Source organism: Pseudophryne corroboree, chromosome 11 (assembly GCF_028390025.1).
Source record: "Pseudophryne corroboree isolate aPseCor3 chromosome 11, aPseCor3.hap2, whole genome shotgun sequence".
NCBI lineage: Eukaryota > Metazoa > Chordata > Amphibia > Anura > Myobatrachidae > Pseudophryne > Pseudophryne corroboree.
In genome coordinates this window covers 154226486-154252871 of record NC_086454.1, presented here as the reverse complement: position 1 = coordinate 154252871, position 26386 = coordinate 154226486, and the positions used below count along the sequence as shown (strand labels likewise).

The window sequence follows — 26386 nt, the reverse complement described above, 5'->3', positions numbered from 1 at the left end:
TCCTCTATCAGAGCATTCCCTGTGTGTGTGCTGTGTGTCGGTACGTGTGTGTCGACATGTATGAGGACGATGTTGGTGAGGAGGCGGAGCAATTGCCTGTAATGGTGATGTCACTCTCTAGGGAGTCGACACCGGAATGGATGGCTTATTTAGGGAATTACGTGATAATGTCAACACGCTGCAAGGTCGGTTGACGACATGAGACGGCCGACAAACAATTAGTACCGGTCCAGACGTCTCAAAAACACCGTCAGGGGTTTTAAAACGCCCGTTTACTTTAGTCGGTCGACACAGACACAGACAGGGACACTGAATCCAGTGTCGACGGTGAATAAACAAACGTATTCCTTATTAGGGCCACACGTTAAAGGCAATGAAGGAGGTGTTACATATTTCTGATACTACAAGTACCACAAAAGAGGGTATTATGTGGGATGTGAAAAAACTACCGTAGTTTTTCCTGAATCAGATAAATTAAATAAAGTGTGTGATGATGCGTGGGTTCCCCCCGATAGAAAATTATGGGCGGTATACCCTTTCCCGCCAGAAGTTAGGGCGCGTTGGGAAACACCCCTTAGGGTGGATAAGGCGCTCACACGCTTATCAAAACAAGTGGCGGTACCGTCTATAGATAGGGCCGTCCTCAAGGACCAGCTGACAGGAGGCTGGAAAATATCATAAAAAGTATATACACACATACTGGTGTTATACTGCGACCAGCGATCGCCTCAGCCTGGATGTGCAGAGCTGGGGTGGCTTGGTCGGATTCCCTGACTAAAAATATTGATACCCTTGACAGGGACAGTATTTTATTGACTATAGAGCATTTAAAGGATGCATTTCTATATATGCGAGATGCACAGAGGGATATTTGCACTCTGGCATCAAGAGTAAATGCGATGTCCATATCTGCCAGAAGATGTTATGGACACGACAGTGGTCAGGTGATGCAGATTCCAAACGGCACAAAGGTGTATTGCCGTATAAAGGAAGAGGAGTTATTTGGGGTCGGTCCATCGGACCTGGTGGTCACGGCAACTGCTGGAAAATCCGCCGTTTTTACCCTAAGTCACATCTCTGCAGAAAAAGACACCGTCTTTTCAGCCTCCGTCCTTTCGTCCCTATAAGATCATATCTGCCCAGGGATAGAGGAAAGGGAAGAAGACTGCAGCAGGCAGCCCATTCCCAGGAACAGAAGCGTTCCACCGCTTCTGACAAGTTCTCAGCATGGCGCTGAGACCGTACAGGACCCCTGGATCCTACAAGTAGTATCCCAGGGGTACAGATTGGAATGTCGAGACGTTTCCCCTTCGCAGGCTCCTGAAGTCTGCTTTACCAAGGTCTCCCTCCGACAAGGAGGCAGTATGGGAAAAAATTCACAAGCTGTATTCCCAGCAGGTGATAATTAAATTACCCCTCCTACTACAAGAAAAGGGGTATTATTCCACACTATATTGTGGTACTGAAGCCAGAAGGCTAGGTGAGACTTATTCTAAAAAATTTTTTGAACACTTACAAAGGTTCAAATCAAGATGGAGTCACTCAGAGCAGTGATAACGAACCAGGAAGAAGGGGACTATATAGTGTCCCGGGACATCAGGGATGCTTACCTCTATGTCCCAAATTTGCCCTTCTCACTAAGGGTACCTCAGGTTCGTGGTGCAGAACTGTCACTATCAGTTTCAGACGCTGCCGTTTGGATTGTCCACGGCACCCCGGGTCTTTACCAAGGTAATGGCCGAAATGATGATTCTTCTTCGAAGAAAAGGCGTCTTAATTATCCCTTACTTGGACGATCTCCTGATAAGGGCATAGTCCAGGGAACAGTTGGAGGTCGGAGTAGCACTATCTCGGATACTGCTACAACAGCACGGGTGGATTCTAAATATTCCAAAATCGCAGCTGATCCCGACGACACGTCTGCTGTGCCTAGGGATGATTCTGGACACAGTCCAGAAAAAGGTGTTTCCCCCGGAAGAGAAAGCCAGGGAGTTATCCGAGCTAGTCAGGAACCTCCTAAAAACAGTGCATCATTGCACAAGGGTCCTGGTAAAAATGGTGGCTTCCTACGAAGCAATTCCATTCGGCAGATTTCACGCAAGAACTTTTCAGTGGGATCTGCTGGACAAATGGTCCGGATCGCATCTTCAGATGCATCAGCGGATAACCCTATATCCAAGGACAAGGGTGTCTCTCCTGTGGTGGTTATAGAGTGCTCATCTTCTAGAGGGCCGCAGATTCGGCATTCAGGATTGGATGCTGGTGACCACGGAGCCCAGCCCGAGAGGCTGGGGAGCAGTCACACAAGGAAAAAATTTCCAGGGAGTGTGATCAAGTCTGGAGACTTTTCTCCACATAAATATACTGGAGCTAAGGGTAAATTTATAATGCTCTAAGCTTAGCAAGACCTCTGCTTCAAGGTCAGCCGGTATTGATCCAGTGGGAAAAACATCACGGCAGTCGCCCACGTAAACAGACAGGGCGACACAAGAAGCAGGAGGGCAATGGCAAAAACTGCAAGGACTTTTCGCTGGGCGGAAAATCATGTGATAGCACTGTCAGCAGTGTTTCATCCCGGGAATGGAAACTGGGAAGCAGACTTCCTCAGCAGGCACGACCTCCACCCGGGAGAGTGGAAACTTCATCGGGAAGTTTTCTCTAACGTCCTAGTGGATGCTGGGACTCCGTCAGGACCATGGGGAATAGCGGGCTCCGCAGGAGACAGGGCACATCTAAAAAAGCTTTTAGGTCACATGGTGCGTACTGGCTCCTCCCCCTATGACCCTCCTCCAAGCCTCAGTTAGGTTTTTGTGCCCGTCCGAGAGGGTGCAATCTAGGTGGCTCTCCTAAAGAGCTGTTTAGAAAAGTTTTTTTTTAGGTTTCAATCTCAGTGATTCCTGCTGGCAACAGGATCACTGCATCGGGGGACTTAGGGGAGAGATTTCCAACTCACCTGCGTGCAGGATGGATTGGAGTCTTAGGCTACTGGACACTTAGCTCCAGAGGGAGTCGGAACACAGGTCAGCCTGGGGTTCGTCCCGGAGCCGCGCCGCCGATCCCCCTTACAGACGCTGAAGAGACGGCAGAACGGAGGTCCGGAAAGCAGGCGGCAGAAGACTCCTCAGTCTTCTTGAAGGTAGCGCACAGCACGGCAGCTGTGCGCCATTGTTGTCACACGGCTCACTGACGCAGTCACGGAGGGTGCAGGGCGCTGCTGGGGGCGCCCTGGGCAGCAATATAATTACCTTTAGTGGCAAAATAAATACATCACATATAGCCATTAAGGCTATATGTATGTATTTTAACCCAGGCCAGTTTCTTAAAAACCGGGGAAAAGCCCGCCGAAAAAGGGGCGGAGCTTATTCTCCTCAGCACTCAGCGCCATTTTCCTGCTCAGCTCCGCTGGTGAGGAAGGCTCCCAGGTCTCTCCCCTGCACTGCACTACAGAAACAGGGTAACAAAGAGAAGGGGGGCATAAATTGGCGATATTTATATATTAAGAGCGCATATATAGTAAACAACACCTTCTAGGGTTGTTTATATACATTTATAGCGCTTTTGGTGTGTGCTGGCAAACTCTCCCTCTGTCTCCCCAAGGGGCTAGGGGGTCCTGTCTTCGATTAGAGCATTCCCTGTGTGGCTGCTGTGTGTCGGTACGTGTGTGTCGACATGTATGAGGACGATGTTGGTGTGGAGGCAGAGCAATTGCCGATGATGGTAATGTCACCCCCTAGGGAGTCGACACCGGAATGGATGGCTTTAGTTATGGAATTACGTGATAATGTCAGCACATTACAAAAGTCAGTTGACGAAATAAGACGCCCGGCAAACCAGTTAGTACCGGTTCAGGCGTCTCAGACACCGTCAGGGGCTGTAAAACGTCCTTTACCTCAGTCAGTCGACACGGGTACCGACACAGATGAATCTAGTGTCGACGGTGAAGAAACAAACGTATTTTCCAATAGGGCCACACGTTATATGATCACGGCAATGAAGGAGGCTTTGCAGATCTCTGATACTGCTGGTACCTCAAAAAGGGGTATTATGTGGGGGGTGAAAAAACTACCTGTATTTTTTCCAGAATCAGAGGAATTGAATGACGTGTGTGATGAAGCGTGGGTTAACCCCGATAGAAAACTGCTAATTTCCAAGAAGTTATTGGCATTATACCCTTTCCCACCAGAGGTTAGGGCGCGCTGGGAAACACCCCCTAGGGTGGATAAGGCGCTCACACGTTTATCAAAGCAAGTGGCGTTGCCGTCTCCTGATACGGCCGCCCTCAAGGATCCAGCAGATAGGAGGCTGGAAACTACACTGAAGAGTATATACACACATACTGGTGTTATACTGCGACCGGCAATAGCCTCAGCCTGGATGTGCAGTGCTGGGGTAGTGTGGTTGGATTCTCTGACTGAAAATATTGATACCCTGGATAGGGACAGTATTTTATTGACTCTAGAGCAATTAAAGGATGCTTTCCTTTATATGCGAGATGCTCAGAGGGATGTTTGTACTCTAGCATCAAGAGTAAGCGCGATGTCCATATCTGCCAGAAGAAGTTTATGGACGCGACAGTGGTCAGGTGATGCGGATTCCAAGAGGCATATGGAAGTATTGCCATATAAAGGAGAGGAATTGTTTGGGGTCGGTCTTTCGGACCTGGTGGCCACGGCAACTGCCGGCAAATCCACTTTTTTACCTCAGACCCCCTCCCAACAGAAAAAGACACCGTCTTTTCAGCCGCAGTCCTTTCGCTCCTATAAAAAGCGACCAAAAGGACAGTCTTATCTGCCGCGAGGCAGAGGAAAGGGTAAGAAAGGGCAGCAAGCAGCCCCTGCCCAGGAACAGAAGCCCGCCCCGGCTTCTACAAAGCCATCAGCATGACGCTGGGGCTTTACAAGCGGACTCGGGAACGGTGGGGGGTCGACTCAAGATTTTCAGCAATCAATGGGTTCACTCACAAGTGGACCCGTGGGTCCTGCAGATAGTATCTCAGGGTTACATGCTGGAGTTCGAAAGGTCTCCCCCTCGCCGGTTCCTAAAGTCTGCTTTACCAACGTCTCCCTCAGAAAGGACGTCGGTTTTGGAAGCCATTCACAAGCTGTATTCTCAGCAGGTGATAGTCAAGGTACCCCTCCTACAACAGGGAAAGGGGTATTATTCCACACTATTTGTGGTACCGAAACCGGACGGTTCGGTAAGGCCTATTCTAAATCTGAAATCCTTGAACCTGTACATAAAGAAATTCAAGTTCAAGATGGAGTCACTCAGAGCAGTGATAGCGAATCTGGAAGAAGGAGACTTCATGGTGTCCTTGGACATAAAAGATGCTTATCTACATGTCCCGATTTACCCCTCACACCAAGGGTATCTCAGGTTCGTGATACAAGACTGTCATTATCAGTTTCAAACGCTGCCGTTTGGGTTGTCCACGGCCCCTCGGGTCTTTACCAAGGTAATGACCGAAATTATGGTTCTTCTACGAAGAAAAGGCGTATTAATTATCCCTTACTTGGACGATCTCCTGATAAGGGCAAAGTCCAGAGAACAGCTGGAAGTCGGTGTAGCGCTAACACAAGTAGTGCTTCAGCAACACGGGTGGATTCTAAATCTTCCAAAATCTCAATTGACCCCGACAACACATCTGCTGTTCCTGGGCATGATTCTGGACACGGTTCAGAAAAAGGTATTTCTCCCGGAAGAGAAAGCAAGGGAGTTATCCGAACTTGTCAAGAACCTCCTAAAACCAGGAACTGTGTCAGTACATCAATGCACAAGAGTCCTGGGAAAGATGGTGGCTTCGTACGAAGCGATTCCATTCGGCAGATTCCATGCACGAACATTTCAGTGGGATCTGCTGGACAAATGGTCCGGATCGCATCTGCACATGCATCAGCGGATAACACTGTCACCGAGAACAAGGTTGTCTCTCCTGTGGTGGTTGCAGACTGCCCATCTGTTAGTGGGCCGCAGATTCGGCATACAGGACTGGGTCCTGGTGACTACGGATGCCAGCCTACGAGGTTGGGGAGCAGTCACAAAGGGAAGAAACTTCCAGGGCGTGTGGTCAAACCTGGAGACGTCTCTTCACATAAATATACTGGAGCTAAGAGCGATCTACAATGCTCTAAGCCTGGCAAAATCGCTGCTTCAGGGTCAGCCGGTGTTGATCCAGTCCGACAACATCACGGCAGTCGCCCACGTAAACCGACAAGGCGGCACGAGAAGCAGGAGTGCAATGGCAGAAGCTGCAAGGATTCTGCGCTGGGCGGAGAATCATGTCGTAGCACTGTCAGCAGTGTTCATCCCGGGAGTGGACAACTGGGAAGCAGATTTCCTCAGCAGACACGACCTTCACCCAGGAGAGTGGGGACTTCATCCAGAAGTTTTCCACATGATTGTGAACCGTTGGGAAAAACCAAAGGTGGACATGATGGCGTCTCGCCTCAACAAAAAATTGGACAGGTATTGCGCCAGGTCAAGAGACCCTCAGGCAATAGCTGTGGACGCTCTGGTAACACCGTGGGTGTACCAGTCAGTGTATGTGTTCCCTCCTCTGCCTCTCATACCAAAGGTACTGAGAATTATACGGAAAAGAGGAGTAAGAACAATACTGGTAGCTCCGGACTGGCCAAGAAGAACTTGGTATCCGGAACTTCAAGAGATGCTCACGGAGGATCCGTGGCCTCTACCTCTAAGAAGGGATCTGCTTCAGCAGGGACCTTGTATGTTCCAAGACTTACCGCGGCTGCGTTTGACGGCATGGCGGTTGAACGCCGGATTCTAAAAGAGAAGGGCATTCCTGAGGAAGTTATTCCTACTTTAATTAAAGCCAGGAAAGAAGTGACCGCACAACATTATCACCGCATTTGGAGAAAATATGTTGCGTGGTGTGAGGCCAAGAAGGCTCCAACGGAAGAATTTCAATTGGGTCGATTCTTACATTTCCTGCAAGCAGGATTGTCTATGGGCCTCAAATTGGGGTCCATTAAAGTTCAAATTTCGGCCTTATCAATTTTCTTCCAGAAGGAATTGGCGTCAGTGCCTGAAGTACAAACTTTTGTCAAAGGTGTACTACATATACAACCCCCAATAGTGCCTCCAGTGGCACCGTGGGATTTGAACGTGGTTCTAAATTTTCTCAAATCTCATTGGTTTGAGCCTTTAAAATCGGTAGATTTAAAATACCTTACATGGAAGGTAACCATGCTGTTGGCCCTGGCTTCAGCCAGGAGAGTTTCGGAGTTGGCAGCTTTGTCATACAAAAGCCCATATCTGATATTCCATTCGGACAGGGCAGAATTGAGGACACGTCCTCAATTTCTCCCTAAGGTGGTTTCGGCTTTTCACTTGAACCAGCCTATTGTGGTGCCTGCGGCTACTAGCGACTTGGAGGACTCCAAGTTACTGGACGTTGTCAGAGCATTAAAAATATATATTTCAAGGACAGCTGGAGTCAGAAAATCTGACTCGTTGTTTACATTGTATGCACCCAACAAGTTGGGTGCTCCTGCGTCTAAACAGACGATTGCACGTTGGATATGTAGTACAATCCAACTTGCACATTCTGTGGCAGGCCTGCCACAGCCTAAATCTGTAAAGGCCCATTCCACAAGGAAAGTGGGCTCATCCTGGGCGGCTGCCCGAGGAGTCTCGGCATTACAACTTTGCCGAGCAGCTACGTGGTCAGGGGAGAACACGTTTGTAAAATTTTACAAATTTGATACTCTGGCTAAAGAGGACCTGGAGTTCTCTCATTCGGTGCTGCAGAGTCATCCGCACTCTCCCGCCCGTTTGGGAGCTTTGGTATAATCCCCATGGTCCTGACGGAGTCCCAGCATCCACTAGGACGTTAGAGAAAATAAGAATTTACTTACCGATAATTCTATTTCTCATAGTCCGTAGTGGATGCTGGGCGCCCATCCCAAGTGCGGATTGTCTGCAATGCTTGTACATAGTTATTGTTACAAAAATCGGGTTATTACTGTTGTTGTGAGCCATCTGTTCAGAGGCTACTTCGTTTGTGTTATCATACTGTTAACTGGGTTCAGATCACAAGTTGTACGGTGTGATTGGTGTGGCTGGTATGAGTCTTACCCGGGATTCAAGATCCTTCCTTATTGTGTACGCTCGTCCGGGCACAGTACCTAACTGAGGCTTGGAGGAGGGTCATAGGGGGAGGAGCCAGTACGCACCATGTGACCTAAAAGCTTTTTTAGATGTGCCCTGTCTCCTGCGGAGCCCGCTATTCCCCATGGTCCTGACGGAGTCCCAGCATCCACTACGGACTATGAGAAATAGAATTATCGGTAAGTAAATTCTTATTTTTTTCCACATGATTGTAAACCGTTGGGAAATACCAAAGGTGGACATGATGGCGTCCCGTCTGAACAAAAAACGGGACAGGTATTGCGCCAGGTCAAGAGACCCTCAGGCAATAGCTGTGGACGTTCTGGTAACACCGTGGGTGTACCAGTCGGTGTATGTGTTCCCTCCTCTGCTTCTCATACCTAAGGTGCTGAGAATTATAAGACGTAGAGGAGTAATAACTATACTCATGGCTCCGGATTGGCCAAGAAGGACTTGGTACCCGGAACTTCAAGAGATGCTTACAGAGGTCTTATGGCCTCTGCCGCTAAGAAGGGACTTGCTTCAGCAAGTACCATGTCTGTTCCAAGACTTACCGCAGCTGCGTTTGTCGGCATGGCGGTGGAAAGCCGGATCCTAAGGGAAAAAGGCATTCCGGAAGAGGTCATTCCTACCCTGGTCAAAGCCAGAAAGGAGGTGACCGCACAACATTATCACCACATGTGGCGAAAATATGTTGCGTGGTGTGAGGCCAGGAAGGCCCCACAAAGAAATTTCAACTCGGTCGTTTCCTGCATTTCCTGCAAACAGGAGTGTCTATGGGCCTCAAATTGGGGTCCATTAAGGTTCAAATTTCGGCCCTGTCGATTTTCTTCCAGAAAGAATTGGCTTCAGTTCCTGAAGTCCAGAAGTTTGTCAAGGGAGTATTGCATATACAACTCCCTTTTGTGCCTCCAGTGGCACTGTGGGATCTCAACGTAGTTCTGGGATTCCTCAAATCACATTGGTTTAAAACCAGTCAAATCTGTGGATTTGAAGCATCTCACATGAAAAGTGACCATGCTCTTGGCCCTGGCCTGGACCAGGCGAGTGTCAAATTGGTGGTTTTTTCTCAAAAAAGCCCATATCTGTTTGTCCATTCGGACAGGGCAGAGCTGCGGACTCGTCCCCAGTTCTCTCCCTAAGGTGGTGTCAGTGTTTCACCTGAACCAGCTTATTGTGGTGCCTTGCACCTACTAGGGACTTGGAGGACTCCAAGTTGCTAGATGTTGTCAGGGCCCTGAAAATATGTTCCAGGACGGCTGGAGTCAGGAAAACTGACTTGCTGTTATCCTGTATGCACCCAACAAACTGGGTGCTCTTGCTTCTAAGCAGACTATTGCTAGTTGGATGTGTAATACAATTCAGCTTGCACATTCTGTGGCAGGCCTGCCACAGCCAAAATATGTAAATGCCCATTCCACAAGGAAGGTGGGCTCATCTTGGGCGGCTGCCCGAGGGGTCTCGGCTTTACAACTTTGCCGAGCAGCTACTTGGTCAGGGGCAAACACGTTTGCTAAATTCTACAAATTTGATACCCTGGCTAAGGAGGACCTGGAGTTCTCTCATTCGGTGCTGCAGAGTCATCCGCACTCTCCCGCCCGTTTGGGAGCTTTGGTATAATCCCCATGGTCCTTTCAGGAACCCCAGCATCCACTAGGACGATAGAGAAAATAAGAATTTACTTACCGATAATTCTATTTCTCGGAGTCCGTAGTGGATGCTGGGCGCCCATCCCAAGTGCGGATTATCTGCAATACTTGTACATAGTTACAAAAATCGGGTTATTATTGTTGTGAGCCATCTTTTCAGAGGCTCCGCTGTTATCATACTGTTAACTGGGTTTAGATCACAAGTTGTACGGTGTGATTGGTGTGGCTGGTATGAGTCTTACCCGGGATTCAAAATTCCTCCCTTATTGTGTACGCTCGTCCGGGCACAGTACCTAACTGGCTTGGAGGAGGGTCATAGGGGGAGGAGCCAGTGCACACCACCTGATCGGAAAGCTTTACTTTTGTGCCCTGTCTCCTGCGGAGCCGCTATTCCCCATGGTCCTTTCAGGAACCCCAGCATCCACTACGGACTCCGAGAAATAGAATTATCGGTAAGTAAATTCTTATTTTATGTGTTTGTCCATGTGTAGAGCTACATGAAAGAAAAGAATGTGTAAAACTGTCCTATTTTGTGCTTAATTTTACTTAACCGTATGTAATTATATAAATCAAGAGCTATAGGTTTACTGCATTTGTAATTCTCGACTACATTTTCCTTCTCCAGGGGCTGTGGATGGATTTTTCCTACTGTCTGTTTACAATTCCCGATGTGACATCACACAAAGTAATCATACGACACCTTATGACTATCCGTTCTCTGACCCTCCCCCACTCTGCGCAATCCAGCAGCGGTGCAAAGCTGAGCGTTATATCTGTAAGCTGGCTCTTAAATACCGCTGTAAGCCAGGAGTGACTACTCTTCCAGCTGACCTTGGACCTCCAAATTCTAGACGGCAAGTCCTGCCTTTCCTGCATCCTGATTGCCATGCCAGCTGTCCTCTATCACCACAAGTTTCTTCTATATCTATCAGCTTAGGAGATGTACGCAAACACCCGAGGGGTTCATGGGGCCGGTTCCTTAGTCGAATAATGCTTAGGCGGGACTCAAGGTCCACAGCTTCTGAGTTAAACCTTGATCAGTGTGGCCAAAGTCCACAAGGTACCCTGCGAGGTTCACCATTGGCAGAAAGCCAACTCCTGCGGGCAAAATCTGTCCGTGATTTGCTATCTGTTAACCCATTTAAGAGAAGTCAAAGGGGGCTGAACAAAGCATGGTAGCTCTACAGCTGGAGAGACTGAAGGTTGGAAATGTCACCAAGCCCAGCAATAGTCCTGATGACTAGCTCTTCACAGTGCTGTGATTTCTGTGTAAATATATATATATATATATATATATATATATATATATATATATATATATGTATATGTATGTATACAAAAATGTATATTCAAATTAAAAACAAATTAATCAGGAAAAACTTGAGTGTATTTAGACTAATATAAATAATATGCTTGTACACTTTGTAATGCCATTATCCTCCCATGCACAAAGTCTCGATCCACACTGTTTTCCTCTGCTCAGCTCAGGATCCTTCCTCCTCTGTACATCAATACCTGGTGGCTCTTTATTCATTAGGATGGAGGTGGACAATCAATAATAAATCCATTGTAACATGAGAACCATTGCAGGAATTTTATGGACATCATACTCCCTCTGCTTTTTGTCAAACACCATTATCGTATGTATTATAGTCTTAGTTTGGAAGTATTCCAGGCGCATGTTAGTTCTTACACACGAGAACATCAGTGACTACTATATAATACAGAGAGCATCTGTGGCTGCTGCACAGTATATAAAGCTTAAGTGACCAACATATAATACAGAGGAGCGTGACCATCATACAATACAATTTTTGATTGCCTTACAGTATCATTCCATCTTCAAAAGTACAGTATTAATGACTTCAGCATCATCGTAACAACTCCATAAAATATATGATGATGTCGATTTATATACAGGAATGAAAAGCTATACACTCTAAACACACTTTAAACCTTTAGCCGCTGCGGCCGCTATACTTGGTACACACGCTACATACTTTTTACGCTATTAGCGTAGAGTCCCGTACGATGTACGGACTCTGTGTACAAACGCCGCGCTGACGGTACAATGCACCCACAGCGCGTACACACCCAATGAATACGCTTTAAACCTTAAACAGCAATGCAATGCGCTACTAATACACTTTTAAACCATAGCGGGGAAAGGAAGACACAACACCGATTTGTAGTTAAATCACTGGGTTCCGACACCACAGCGTAATATTGCTGAAAGGGGGTTACAATATATATAAGACAATATAACAGAATAATGGCTACAGTCAATGGTACATACGTGAGTATATTCGCGTGCGCTTCCCGGTCCGGTCCTCCGTAATCTAATAGATAATGTTGTGAGTCTTGTGCCAGACCAGGCTGCAGCAGGCTTTATTTATACAATTCTTCCAAAAGCAATACAATGGATACTGTAATCCCTTTGTCCATTGGACACAGGAATGCACTTTTACAGTAGAGGAGGGGTCATAGGTTGATTTGAATTGGTGGGCGGTGTCTGTTCTAACTGCTCTTGTGGGTGGTCTCCTCTGGATTCCTGCCGCATACATAATGTACAGTATATACAGTTTATATCTATATTCTGCTTCTGCACATAACTATCCGCAGGAACATGCGATCTTCCTCAAACCAACACCGGAATGTTACCCTTAAAATACCCTACAGCTGGATACCAAACACCACCTTATGACCTTGTTCTGTCCCCTCCTATTCTGTAAAGGTGAATCCCCTTGTTCTGAAACCATTTAAACTGTTGTTATTTTCTGGTGTGGTGCAGGGGGGACTGTGTGTACATTGTGCACTATTTGGATTAAATATGTAATGTGTTTTGATAGCTCTCCATGCGTTCACAAACTCTACCGTAAATACCCATACCACGCGCTGATGCGCACGACCGCGGGAGCGACCATACGCAAATTGCGAATATGTGCACGCACAGCAGAACAAGTACACTTGCGGAGGCCATCTGTGTGTTGTTTGTACGTGATGTGTGTACTGCAATATTTTTCGACTTTGACATAGAATTATTATAATTAACCCCTGTACAAGATATCTGCTTCAGACCATTTTAGTACAGTTTCAGAGGTTTTTCTCCTTTTTTTTTTGGATACATCCTGTCCCCAGTCTCCTTAAACAAACCCCCTCATCTTAATGTCATTAAAGCAAGAACCCCTAACTTTATACTCGCTGTACATGTATCTTACTTGTTGTAGATCTCCTCTGTCCCTCTCCTGTTGCAACCACTGTGCCCAGGAAACAGCAGCAGCTGCTTGTCAGGTAAGTCTTGCAGAGACTGCTGTCAGTGATGGTGTGGGGCCATGCAGAGACAGGGGTAGGCAACCTGGGTAGGCAAAATGGGTGTGCACTGGCTCCTCCCTCTATGCCCCTCCTCCAGACCTCGGTTAGATTCTGTGCTCAGAGAGACTGGACACACACTAGGGGAGCTCTCCTGAGTTTCTCTGAAAAGACTTTGTTTTTTATTTTCAGGGAGACCTGCTGACTACAGGCTCCCTGCTTCGTGGGAGTGAGGGGAGAGAAGCAGACCTACTTCTGAGTTCAAAGGCTCTGCTTCTTAGGCTGCTGGACACCATTAGCTCCAGAGGGTTCGATCACTTTGTGCGCCTAGCTGCTTGTTCCCGGAGCCGCGCCATCAACCCCCTCACAGTGCCAGAAGAAAGAAGCCGGGTGAGTATACAGAAGATCAGAAGACTTCAGTGACGGCAGAAGACTTCAGTAATAAGGTACTGCGCAGCGGTCGCGCTGTGCGCCATGCTCCCACACACACTCCGGGCAGCACTTGCAGGGCGCAGGGTGGGCACCCTGGGCAGCATGTTTACTGAAGCTCAGCACTGGCCAGAACATATATATTAGAAGTGCTTAGGCACTAAATATAGCCCCCGCCAGTATAAAGATATAAATTTGAGCGGGACTACAGCGCGCCGGTGAGGGGGCGTGGCTTAGCCCTCAGCTTACCAGCGCCATTTCTCATACGTCCTAGAGGATGCTGGGGATTCCAAAAGGACCATGGGGTTTAGACTGAGCCGCAGGAGCTTGGGCACATTACAAAGACAAACTGGGTGTGAACTGGCTCCTCCCTCTATGCCCCTCCTCCAGACCTCAGTTAGACTTTGTGCCCAGGAGTGATGGGTCACACACTAGGGGAGCTCTCCTGAGTTTCTCTGAAAGACTTTGTTAGGTTTTTTATTTTCAGGTAGACCTGCTGGCTACAGGCCCTGCATCGTGGGAGTGAGGGGAGAGAAGCAGACCTACTTCTGTGACATTCAAGGCTCTGCTTCTCGGCTACTGGACACCATTAGCTCCAGAGGGTTCGATCACTTGGTGCGCCTAGCTGCTTGTTCCCGGAGCCACGCCGTCACCCCCTCACAGAAGCCAGAAGAAAGAAGTCTGGTGAGTATTGGAAGAAAAGAAGACTTCAGACGGCAGAAGACTTCAGTAACGGAGGTACAGTGGTAGTGCTGCGCTTCATGCTCCCACACACCAACGCACCCACAGGGTGCTGGGGGGGAGCGCCCTGGGCAGCAGGTTACTAGTCTTCTTAATGTGCAAAATCGTTACTCCCGCCAGCATATTTTAACGATTTCCCCGCCACCGCTTATACGGGTGCAGGGCGCGGGGCGGAGCGCCCTGGGCAGCGAGTCAGTTTATGTTCAGTTTTACTACTTGCGCTGCCGGGGGCTCCGTCTACAGACCCCTGCAGGCGTGTTATAGCACACCACGCGCCATTCGTCCCCGTCGGCCGCCAGGGGTGCAGGGCGCCGGGGAGTGGGTGGCGCCCTGGGTAGCATAGATATGTGGAGCTTAGAGCTCCCGGGCGCCGCACACGATGACCCGCCATGAGAGCGGCGGGTGCGCGACGTGCCGGGGCTCCCACATGCTGATCGGTTGCCTGGGGTGCAGGGCGCGCAGGAGGCCGCCCTGAGCAGCATGGATCTGGGTAAATATAGTGTTTTAACATATATTGAGGCTCGACCTGATTGTGTTTTAAAATTGCAGGGGGGCTATAGCGCGCCGAGAGGGGCGGAGCTTAGCCTCACACACGGAGTCAGCGCCATTTTCCCTGCTGTCCCCGCCAGGCAAACAAAGTGGGGGACATAGTGTTTGGATGTAAAAAAAAAAATCCCTGTGTTTAGGGTCCCCGGCTCAATATAGGGTTATATATATATAGGGTTATATATATAGGGTTATATATATATATATATATATATATATATATATATATATATATATATATATATATAATATAATATAATATAATATAATATAATATAATATATATATTTATATTCGAGCAGGCTTAAGTGCGCCGGGAAGGGGCGGAGCTTAGCCCTCACGGAGGGGCCAGAGCCATTTTCCTAAGTCCCCCACCGGAACTTGCTGTGTACTAAGAAGGAAGGGGGGGCACAGTGTTTTAATGCTATATGGGTGTCATATAGCATTAGGACTGATAATGGACGCAGAATCCTTGTAATGCATAAATGCACTGTTTCCCGGTTTGTTTCCCACTATCGGTTAGTCGACATGTCGACAGGTGTGAGGGCTTTGTCACAAGCTGCTGTGGGAATAACTGTCGGCTTCGCCGGCGCATGGTACTTGATTCGAGTAATTAAGTATTAGTAAATTGGCGTTTGTGTACTTAAAACAGTAAACACGCTAAGGGAGACACAGTTGGTGGATGCCCGCCCGGCATCAACGGTAACCTCAGGGGTAAAAACGTTAATAGGCTGTTATGCCCTTATAATTCTAGATATATGTGGGGGGAGTGTTATTGAAATTGTATTCGTTGCTTCCCTCAGACCCTTCGGGGTTTCCAAGGTTACTATTATTTTTACCCGTTTACTGTTCCTGGCTGTCGACATTTACTTAGTTTCTGTCGACTATACCGTTCCTGGTAGATCCACTTAGGGGGCATGTCAGTACATGGTCGTACACATTCACAACACATTACTGTCAATAGGGACCTGATAGGTCGGGACAATCCACTTGCGTATACGTTATATCTATATGTATATAATAAGAATTTACTCACCGGTAATTCTATTTCTCGTAGTCCGTAGTGGATGCTGGAAACTCCGTAAGGACCATGGGGAATAGACGGGCTCCGCAGGAGACTGGGCACTCTAAAAAAAGATTAGGTACTATCTGGTGTGCACTGGCTCCTCTCTCTATGCCCCTCCTCCAGACCTCAGTTAGGGAAACTGTGCCCGGAAGAGCTGACATTACAAGGAAAGGAAATTTTGAATCCAGGGTAAGACCCATACCAGCCACACCAATCACACCGTACAACTTGTGATAACCTTACCCAGTTAACAGTATGAACAACAACTGAGCCTCACTCAACGGATGGCTCATAACAATAACCCTTATTTAAGCAATAACTATATACACGTATTGCAGAGAGTCCGCACTTGGGACGGGCGCCCAGCATCCACTACGGACTACGAGAAATAGAATTACCGGTGAGTAAATTCTTATTTTCTCTGACGTCCTAGTGGATGCTTGGAACTCCGTAAGGACCATGGGGATTATACCAAAGCTCCCAAACGGGCGGGAGAGTGCGGATGACTCTGCAGCACCGAATGAGCAAACACAAGGTCCTCCTCAGCCAGGGTATCAAACTTGTAGAACTTTGCAAATGTGTTTGAACCCGACCAAGTAGCAGCTCGGCAAAGCTGTAATGCCGAGACCCCTCGGGCAGCCGCCCAAGAAGAGCCCACCTTCCTTGTGGAATGGGCTTTTACCGATTTTGGATGCGGCAATCCAGCCGCAGAATGAGCCTGCTGAATCGTGCTACAGATCCAGCGAGCAATAGTTTGCTTTGAAGCAGGAGCACCCAGCTTGTTGGGTGCATGCAGGATAAACAGCGAGTCAGTCTTCCTGACTCCAGCCGTTCTGGAAACATATATTTTCAAAGCCCTGACTACGTCCAGCAACTTGGAGTCCTCCAAGTCCAGAGTAGCCGCAGGCACCACAATAGGTTGGTTCAAATGAAACGATGACACCACCTTTGGGAGAAATTGGGGACGAGTCCTCAATTCTGCCCTGTCCATATGGAAGATCAGATAAGGGCTTTTACATGACAAAGCCGCCAATTCCGACACACGCCTAGCCGATGCTAAGGCTAACAGCATGACCACTTTCCACGTGAGATACTTCAGTTCCACGGTCTTAAGTGGCTCAAACCAGTGAGATTTCAGGAAATCCAACACAACGTTAAGATCCCAGGGTGCCACTGGTGGCACAAAAGGGGGCTGAATATGCAGCACTCCCTTAACAAATGTCTGAACCTCAGGCAGTGAAGCCAGTTCTTTTAGAAAGAAAATGGATAGGGCCGAAATCTGGACCTTTATGGACCCCAATTTTAGGCCCATAGTCACCCCTGACTGTAGAAAGTGCAGGAATCGACCCAGCTGGAATTCCTCTGTAGGGGCCTTCCTGGCCTCACACCAAGCAACACACTTCCGCCATATACGATGATAATGTTTTGCTGTCACGTCTTTCCTAGCTTTTATCAGCGTAGGAATAACTTGATCCGGAATGCCTTTTTCCGCTAGGATCCGGCGTTCAACCGCCATGCCATCAAACGCAGCCGCGGTAAGTCTTGGAACAGACAGGGCCCTTGTTGCAGCAAGTCCTGTCTGAGAGGCAGAGGCCATGGGTCCTCTGTGCGCATTTCTTGCAGTTCCGGGTACCAAGTCCTTCTTGGCCAGTCCGGAACAATGAGTATTGTTCTTATTCCTCTCTTTCTTACTATTCTCAGTACTTTTGGTATGAGAGGAAGAGGAGGAAACACATATACCGACTGGTACACCCACGGTGTCACTAGGGCGTTCACAGCTATCGCCTGAGGGTCCCTTGACCTGGCGCAATATCTTTTTAGCTTTTTGTTGAGGCGGGACGCCATCATGTCCACCTGTGGCAGTTCCCATCGGTTTGCAATCAGGTTGGAAGACTTCCTGATGAAGTCCCCACTCTCCCGGGTGGAGGTCGTGTCTGCTGAGGAAGTCTGCTTCCCAGTTGTCCACTCCCGGAATGAACACTGCCGACAGTGCTTGCACGTGATTCTCCGCCCATCAAAGAATCTTTGTGGCTTCCGCCATTGCCATCCTGCTTCTTGTGCCGCCCTGGCGGTTTACATGGGCGACCGCCGTGATGTTGTCTGACTGAATCAGCACTGGCCGGTTTCGAAGCAGGGGCTCTGCTTGACTCAGGGCGTTGTAAATGGCCCTTAATTCCAGTATATTTATGTGTAGAGAAGTCTCCAGACTTGACCACAGTCGTTGGAAGTTTCTTCCCTAAGTGACTGCCCCCCCACCCTCGGAGGCTTGCATCCGTGGTCACCAGGACCCAGTCCTGTATGCCGAACCTGCGGCCCTCGAGAAGGTGAGCACTCTGCAGCCACCACAGAAGAGACACCCTGGCCCTGGGGGACAGGGTGATCAGCCGATGCATCTGAAGATGCGATCCGGACCACTTGTCCAACAGATCCCACTGAAAGATCCTTGCATGGAACCTGCCGAAGGGAATGGCTTCGTATAAAGCTACCATCTTTCCCAGGACTCGCGTGCAGTGATGCACCGATACCTGTTTTGGTTTCAGGAGGTCCCTGACCAGAGATGCTAATTCCTGGGCCTTCTCCACTGGGAGAAACACCTTCTTCTGTTCTGTGTCCAGAATCATGCCCAGGAAAAGCAGACGCGTCGTAGGAATCAGCTGCGACTTTGGAACATTCAGAATCCAGCCGTGCTGTAGTAACACTTCCTGAGAGAGTGTTACGCTGATCAACAACTGCTCCCTGGACCTCGCCTTTATGAGGAGATCGTCCAAGTACGGGATAATTATAACTCCCTTCTGCCGAAGGAGTAACATCATTTCGGCCATTACCTTGGTAAATTATTCTCGGTGCCGTGGACAGGCCAAACGGCAACGTCTGGAACTGGTAATGACAGTCCAGTACCACAAATCTGAGGTACACCTGGTGAGGTGGGTAAATGGGGACATGCAAGTAAGCATCTTTGATGTCCAGCGACACCATAAAATCCCCCTCTTCCAGGCTTGCAATAACCGCTCTGAGCGATTCCATTTTGAACTTGAATTTCTTTATATAAGTGTTCAAGGACTTTAAATTCAGAATGGGTCTCACCGAACCGTCCGGTTTCGGTACCACAAACATTGTGGAATAGTAACCCCTTCCCTGTTGAAGGAGGGGGACCCTGACAATCACTTGCTGGAGGTACAGCTTGTGAATTGCCGCCAGCACTACCTCCCTTTCCATGGGGGAAGCTGGCAAGGCTGATTTGAGGTAACGGCGGGGGGGAGTCACTTCGAATTCCAGCTTGTATCCCTGAGATACAATTTGTATAGCCCAGAGATCCACCTGTGAACGAATCCACTGGCTGCTGAAGTTTCGGAGACGCGCCCCCCACCGCACCTGGCTCCACCTGTGGAGCCCCAAAGTCATGCGGTGGACTTAGTGGAAGCAGGGGAGGATTTTTGTTCCTGGGAACTTGCTGCATGGTGCAGCTTCTTACCTCTACCCCTGCCTCTGGCTAGAAAGGATGCACCCCTGACCCTCTTGCCTTTTTGGGAACGAAAGGACTGCATTTGATAATACGGTGCTTTCTTAGGCTGTGAGGAAACCTGAGGCAAGAAAGTGGACTTTCCAGCTGTCGCTGTAGACACGAGGTCCGACAGACCGTCCCCAAACAACTCCTCACCCTTATAAGGCAAAACCTCCATGTGTTTTTTAGAATCAGCATCTCCTGTCCATTGCCGAGTCCATTAGACCCTCCTGGCAGAAATGGACATAGCATTAATTCTAGAGCCCAGCAGGCAAATGTCCCTCTGAGCATCTCGCATATATAAGACGACGTCTTTGATATGGCCCAGGGTTAGCAAAACAGTATCTCTGTCGAGGGAATCTATGTCGTCTAACAGAGTATCTGTCCACGCTGCTACAGCACTGCACATCCAGGCTGAAGCAATAGCAGGTCTCAGTAGAGTACCAGAGTGTGTATACACTGACTTCAGGATAGCTTCCTGCTTTTTATCCGCAGGCTCCTTTAAGGCGGCCGTATCCTGAGACGGCAGGGCCACCTTTTTAGATAAGCGTGTCAGCGCCTTGTCCACCCTAGGGGATGTTTCCCAACGTAACCTGTCCTTTGGCGGGAAAGGGTACGCCATCAGTAACCTCTTAGAAATCACTAATTTCTTATCAGGGGAACTCCACGCTTCTTCACACAATTCATTTAATTCATCAGATGGGGGAAAAGTCACTGGCTGCTTTTTCTCCCCAAACATATAAACCCTCTTGGTATTAACCGGGTTACTCTCAGAAATGTGTAATACATCTTTCATTGCAATAATCATGTATCGGATGGCCTTGGTCATTTTAGACTGTAAATGTGCCTCATCATCGTCGACACTGGAGTCGGACTCCGTGTCGGCATCTGTGTCAACCATCTGAGATAGAGGGCGTTTATGAGCCCCTGACGGCTTCTGAGACGCCTGGGCAGGCGCGGGCTGAGACCCCGGCTGTCCGAAGGCTGCAGCGTCATCAAACCTTTTATGTAAGGAGTTTACATTGTCATTTAAGACCTTCCACATATCCATCCAATCAGGTGTCGGCCCCGACGGGGGCGATACCACACTTATCTGCCCTTGCTCCGCCTCCACGTAACCTTCCTCATCAAACATGTCAACACAGCCATACCGACACACCGCACACACACAGGGAATGCTCAGACTGAGGACAGGACCCCACAAAGTCCTTTGGGGAGACAGAGAGAGAGTATGCCAGCACACACCACAGCGCTATATAACACAGGGATTTTCACTGCTAATAAGTGATTTTCCCAATAGCTGCTTTTTTGTATTGATTTGCGCCTAAATTTATGTGCCCCCCCTCTCTTTTTAACCCATCTTGTACCTGGATACTGCAGGGGAGAGCCTGGGGAGCTGCTTCCAGCGGAGCTGTGAAGGGAAAATGGCGCTGGTGTGCTGAGGAAGAAGGCCCCGCCCCCTCAGTGGCTGGTTTCTGTCCCGCATTTCATGTAAAAAAAATGGCTTTTTACATATATACAGTGCTAGACTGTATATATGTATGTTTTTGTGCCAAAGGTACCTCAATTGCAGCCCAGGGCGCCCCCCCCCAGCGCCCTGCACCCTACGGTGACCGGAGTGTGTAAGTGTGCTGGGAGCCATGGCGCACAGCTGCGGTGCTGTGCGCTACCTTAATGAAGACAGGAGTCTTCAGCCGCCGATTTCGTCGTCTTCCAGCTTCTGTTCTTCTGGCTCTGCAAGGGGGACGGCGGCGCGGCTCCGGGAACGGACGATCGAGGACAGGTGCCTGTGTTCGAACCCTCTGGAGCTAATGGTGTCCAGTAGCCTAAGAAGCACAAGCTAGCTGCAAGCAGGTAGGTTTGCTATGGCCGGGCACAGATTCTAACTGAGGTCTGGAGGAGGGGCATAGAGGGAGGAGCCAGTGCACACCAGATAGTACCTAATCTTTTTTTAGAGTGCCCAGTCTCCTGCGGAGCCCGTCTATTCCCCATGGTCCTTACGGAGTTCCCAGCATCCACTAGGACGTCAGAGAAATATATGTAGATATAGGTTTATATATGCAGGGTTAGGATACATGTGTTTTATTGTGTATTATATGATGTATATCCAGGAATGCTGAAATAATGATATTCTTATCATGTGCTGGTCGCTCTGTTGATTAAGCTCTAGATTGGCCGTGACAAGTTGGGTTGGACCCTCTCAAGGAGTCCGAATATTATTCTCTGCACAACGCGGAGAGAAAATCATGACAGTCAACTCCTGGTCGACGCAGAGCCCGGTCGCAAGGGATCATACACAGGCAGCTAAGTGAAATTTTATTTCTATACTTTGACCTTTTTTGGCATTGTTTACACTTGAGGGAGTGTGGTGTTCGGGTAGACATCCGATAGAATTACCCTACCCAGACTGGGTAGGCTTGCCTATGTTTATTCTACTGTATAACATTACAGCAGGCTGCCACGTGACAGCAGGAGGTGTGACCGGAAAAATGCGGAGGATGTCTCCAGGAGAGGCCGGTGGCAGGTATACAGCTGTTTGGTGTGGCCTATGGTCAGTCAATCTCGGCGGATACCAATGGTAAGTCTAACTTCGTGAGTTAGCCTCCTTCGAAAGGGTTGGTGATGCATTCTTTTGTGGGATGCAGTCGATTTTCACCGGTTCGATGCCGCTCTTTTTTCCTTTTCTGCGTAGACAATGGAAGGTGAAAAGGTAAGAGTTCTGCAGCCTTGTTAGGTTAGCAGAAGTGGATGTCGTTTTCGGTTTCCACTATATCCATCACTGTAGCAGAGTCTATCTGGCTGGTCTCCACTCCGGTGACCACTGGTCTACTAATTTTCAGTTAGTCCGAGAATAGTCTAGGACCTGTGAGTTATTTATAGATGCCGAAGGGGAACACTCTGAGTTACGGTTGTTTCCCCTTAATGTTTTTTCTAATAGATCTTGCCTCTCCCCTATGGAAGGGGAGGCAACACGCGACGCCATACAGAGGTGCGTCACGTTCAGGTCATTGTCTGGTTGTCCCTGTAAAAAGGTGCACTTCGTGGTTTATCTCTGACTGTTCTTCGGCGCAGGAATTGGCCTGTTGTTCCCAACGACGCAGATGTCAGAAGTGGGTTTCAGAGTAGATACTGACTGGTTAAGGTTCAGTGTTTTTCCTGTGGAAAGAGGTCTCAGGATCCAGAGTTGGATCGGCTTTGAGGTGACACCTCATCAATAGGTTCCATTAATAAGACAGATGGATGCGGCATAAGAGGCCTTTTTCGGTGGGCAGGTCTAATACCAGAGTGGTTTTCATGGGACCAGTTGGAAATGTGGTCCGGGTCTCACCTGCGCATGCACCGGAATATAATCAAAACGGCCAGGACATCGCTCCTGTGGTGTCTGCTCGGTTCTTTCCTTCTAGAGGAATGAGGTTTAGGGATCCAGGTTTAGATCCTGGTGTCCGTGCATATAGATCTCCGAAGCTGGGGAGCAGTCCTTTGCAAGGGACGTATTTCCAGAGGATGAGGTCAAGTTGGGAAACTTGTCTGCTGTAAGCTTTCTTGAATTAAGAGCTATTTTAGACGAACGTATTCTTCGTGTTCTGCCCGTGTTAATTCTGCCAGAAGACTTGTCAGCAATGGCGTAAGTAAGCTGCTAGGGCGCAACAAGGAAAAAGCGGAAATGGCAGAAGATGCACAGTTTGCAGTTGAGTGGGAAGTCTGGTAAACGCTATGTTAGCAGTCTTCGTTCCAGAGGTAAACGGCGGAGAAATAGATTTCCTTTGCGGACACTATATCCAGCCGGGAAAAATACTGTCATCATCGAGAAGCTTTCCCAGACGTGACAAGTCTTTGTGGAGTGTCGCAATTGGATATGTTGGCGTCTCGCCTCAACGAGAGGACTCGAGGAGATTGTTCCCGGTTAAGGGACACTCAGAATATAGCAGCGGACATCCTCGTGACACCGTGGGTGTTTTTAGTCGGTCTAGGTGGCTTCTCCGCTTTCACTTTTCTGACAGTGGTAAGAGTAAGATGATTGAAGGTTCCGATGATCCTCTGAAATCCGGTCTAACCAGCGAGGGTTGGCTATCCAGTTTTTCATGGTTTACTCATAGAAAATTACTGCCCTCTTCCTTTACGTGAGGTAATGTTACAACAAGATCGGGGCGTGTATCAGGACTTACCGCGGCTGCGTCTAACGGCAGGCCGTTTGAATGTCGTATCCTAAGCCGAATGGGTGTTCCCAGTGAGGTAGTTTCTTCAATTTTTCAGGCTAGGAAAGAACTGAAGGCACAGCGTTACCACCGCTGTTGGAGTAATTATGTGTCTCGGTGTGTATCCAGGAAGGCTCCTATGGAGAACTTTCAGCTAGGTCGTGCTTATCCATACTTTACAAGCCGATGTGGAGGCAAGCCTAATAATTTTCTTTACGAAATTTCTCTTTGGGAAAGTGGTCAGGCTATTGGCTTTGACGTCCGCAAGGCGGGTGTCGGAAGTGGTGTTTTTGTCTCACAAGAGCCTTGTTTGTTCTTTCAGGTGGATAGAGAGGAATTGGGTACTCGGTTGGTAGTTCTACCAAGAGTGGTTTCTGGGTTTCGCAGAAATCGGCCTATTTTGATGCCGGGGGTTACTTAGGCATTAGCTGGTTCAAATTCCCTTGATCTAGCCAGGGATTTGAGTATGTAGGTCATCAATTTGGCTCAGTTGGGAGAAACAGAGGCCCTGTTTGTCTGGTATGTTCCCAGCTTACTTTGGGAGACTGCGTTATGCAGTTTGTTACATGCTGGATCTGTGATGCGGTTTGGCATGTTCGTTCTAAGGCTGCTTTGCTGTCACCGAAGTCGGTGGAGGTTCCTTCTTTTGGGAAGATGGGCTTTTCTGGGGCGAATGCCCAAGGAGTCTCGGCGGTTCAACTTTGCCAAGCGGATTCTTGGTCGGGGTCAAACGCTTTTGCGATGCTCTACAAGTTTGATACCCTGATTTTTGGGGACCTTATGTTTGCTCATTCGGTGCTGCAGAGTCGTCCGCACTCTCCCGCCCGTTTTGGAGCTTTGGTATAAACCCCATGGTCCTTTTGGAATCCCCAGCATCCTCTAGGACGTATGAGAAAATAGGATTTTGGTACCTACCGGTAAATCCTTTTCTCTTAGTCCGTAGAGGATGCTGGGCGCCCGTCCCAGTGCGTACGGTGTCTGCAGTTATTGCTTTGGGTTACACCCTGGTGGTGTCTTCTCTGTCTGGCGGTTGCTACCGTTGTTCATGTCATAGCATGCGGGGTCGTATTTTTGCTTCTGTGGACACACGGGTTGTGTTACATATTCTCTCAGCATGTGGCTGTGTTTTGTTCATGCCGTTGGCTGGTATTCTACTGAATACCACGTTCTACGGTGTGTTTGTGGTGTGAGCTGGTATGACACTCACCGTGTTTATAACAATAAATTCTTTCCTCGAAATTGTCCATCTCTCCTGGGCACAGTTTTCCAACTGAGGTCTGGAGGAGGGGCATAGAGGGAGGAGCCAGTTCTCACCCAGTTTAAGTCTTTGCAGTGTGCCCAAGCTCCTGCGGATCCGTCTATACCCCATGGTCCTTTTGGAATCCCCAGCATCCTCTACGGACTAAGAGAAAAGGATTTACCGGTAGGTACCAAAATCCTATTTTTCTCTTCACAGGAGCAGAGACGCTGGCCCAGACCTCCACTCTCATGCACAAGTAACAGGGAGCAAAATGGGGGGGGGGGGGCACAGTAATTTGGTGCGATTAACCCATTGATAACGGCACAAACAGGTCTGAGGCACTGTGTATTTGCTCTCAGTACCGGGGTAGGCGCTGGGGTATGAGCTGGTAAACTCCCTCTGTGTTTCTCTAACTGGCGTTCCTGTAGGTCTGTCCCCTATAGCCAGTGTGTTTGTGCGTTCGGTACGTGTGTGTCGACATGTCTGAGGCCGAGTGCTCCTCCCCGGAGGAAGTTGCAGTGGGGGCAGATAAGGCGCTGGGAGTGACTCTGTCGTCACCGCCGACTGCTGATTGGGTGGATATGTTAAGTACATTGAATGCAAATGTGGCTTTATTGACTAAAAGGCTGGATAAATCTGATTCTCAGACACAAACGTGGAGAAAATCCATGGAGGACGCCTTGTCTCAGGTACAGGCCCCCTCAGGGCCACAAAAGCGTTAATTTACCCAGATGGCGGATACTGATACCGACACGGACTCTAATTCCAGTGTCGACTTTAGTGAGACCAGTTTAAATCCAAAGCTGGTTAAGAGTATTCAGTACATGATTGTGGCAATTAAAGACATTTTACATATTTCAGAAGTACCTACTGTTCCTGATACAAGGGTTTGTTTGTATAAGGGAAAAAAGAGAATTCTAATGGCATTTCCTTTCCCCTCTGATGACAGGGAAAAGTGGGAGTCATCTCCCAATGTGGACAAGGCTCTATCACGACTGTCCAAGAAGGTGGCGCTTCCGTCTCCTGACACTGCTGCCCTAAAGGACCCTGCGGATCGTAAGCAGGAAAAAACTTTTAAATCCATTTATGTCACTACGGGTGCGCTGCTCAGACTGGCCGTGGCGTCGGCATGGGTGAGTAGTCCTATTGGCAAGTGGGCAGATAATTTGGCATCTGACATGGATACCCTGGATAGGGATAGCATTCTTTTGACTCTCGGTTATATCAGGGACGCTGCTGCTTACCTAATGGATGCTGCAAGGGATATTGGTCTCTTGGGATCAAGGGCCAATGCCATGGCAGTCTCGGCCAGCAGAGCGCTGTGGATTCATCAATGGAATGCTGATGCCGACTCTAAGAAAGCTATGGAAGCTCTCCCTTATAAAGGTAGGGTCTTGTTTGGTGACGGCCTCGCTGACCTGGTGTCGACAGCTACAGCGGGTAAGTCATCTTTTCTTCCTTATGTTCCTGCACAGCAGAAAAAGACGCCGCATTATCAGATGCAGTCCTTTCGGCCTAATAAATACAAAAAAGGAAGAGGGTTATCCTTCCTTGCCTCTAAAGGTAGAGGACGGGGAA

At 48.6% G+C, this 26386-nt stretch overlaps 1 protein-coding gene across 1 annotated transcript in view; it reads left to right on the top strand.

Annotated features, from left to right (window-relative positions):
• The window catches only part of LOC134969203 (uncharacterized), a 31658-nt gene extending 20298 nt beyond the window's left edge, over positions 1 to 11360 (top strand). The window contains exon 4 of the mRNA XM_063944988.1: positions 10405 to 11360. Coding sequence (XP_063801058.1) covers positions 10405 to 10958 — 554 coding nt within the window. The 3' untranslated portion in view covers positions 10959 to 11360. The remainder of the gene's footprint in view (positions 1 to 10404) is intronic.
• The last annotated feature ends 15026 nt before the right edge of the window (positions 11361 to 26386 follow it).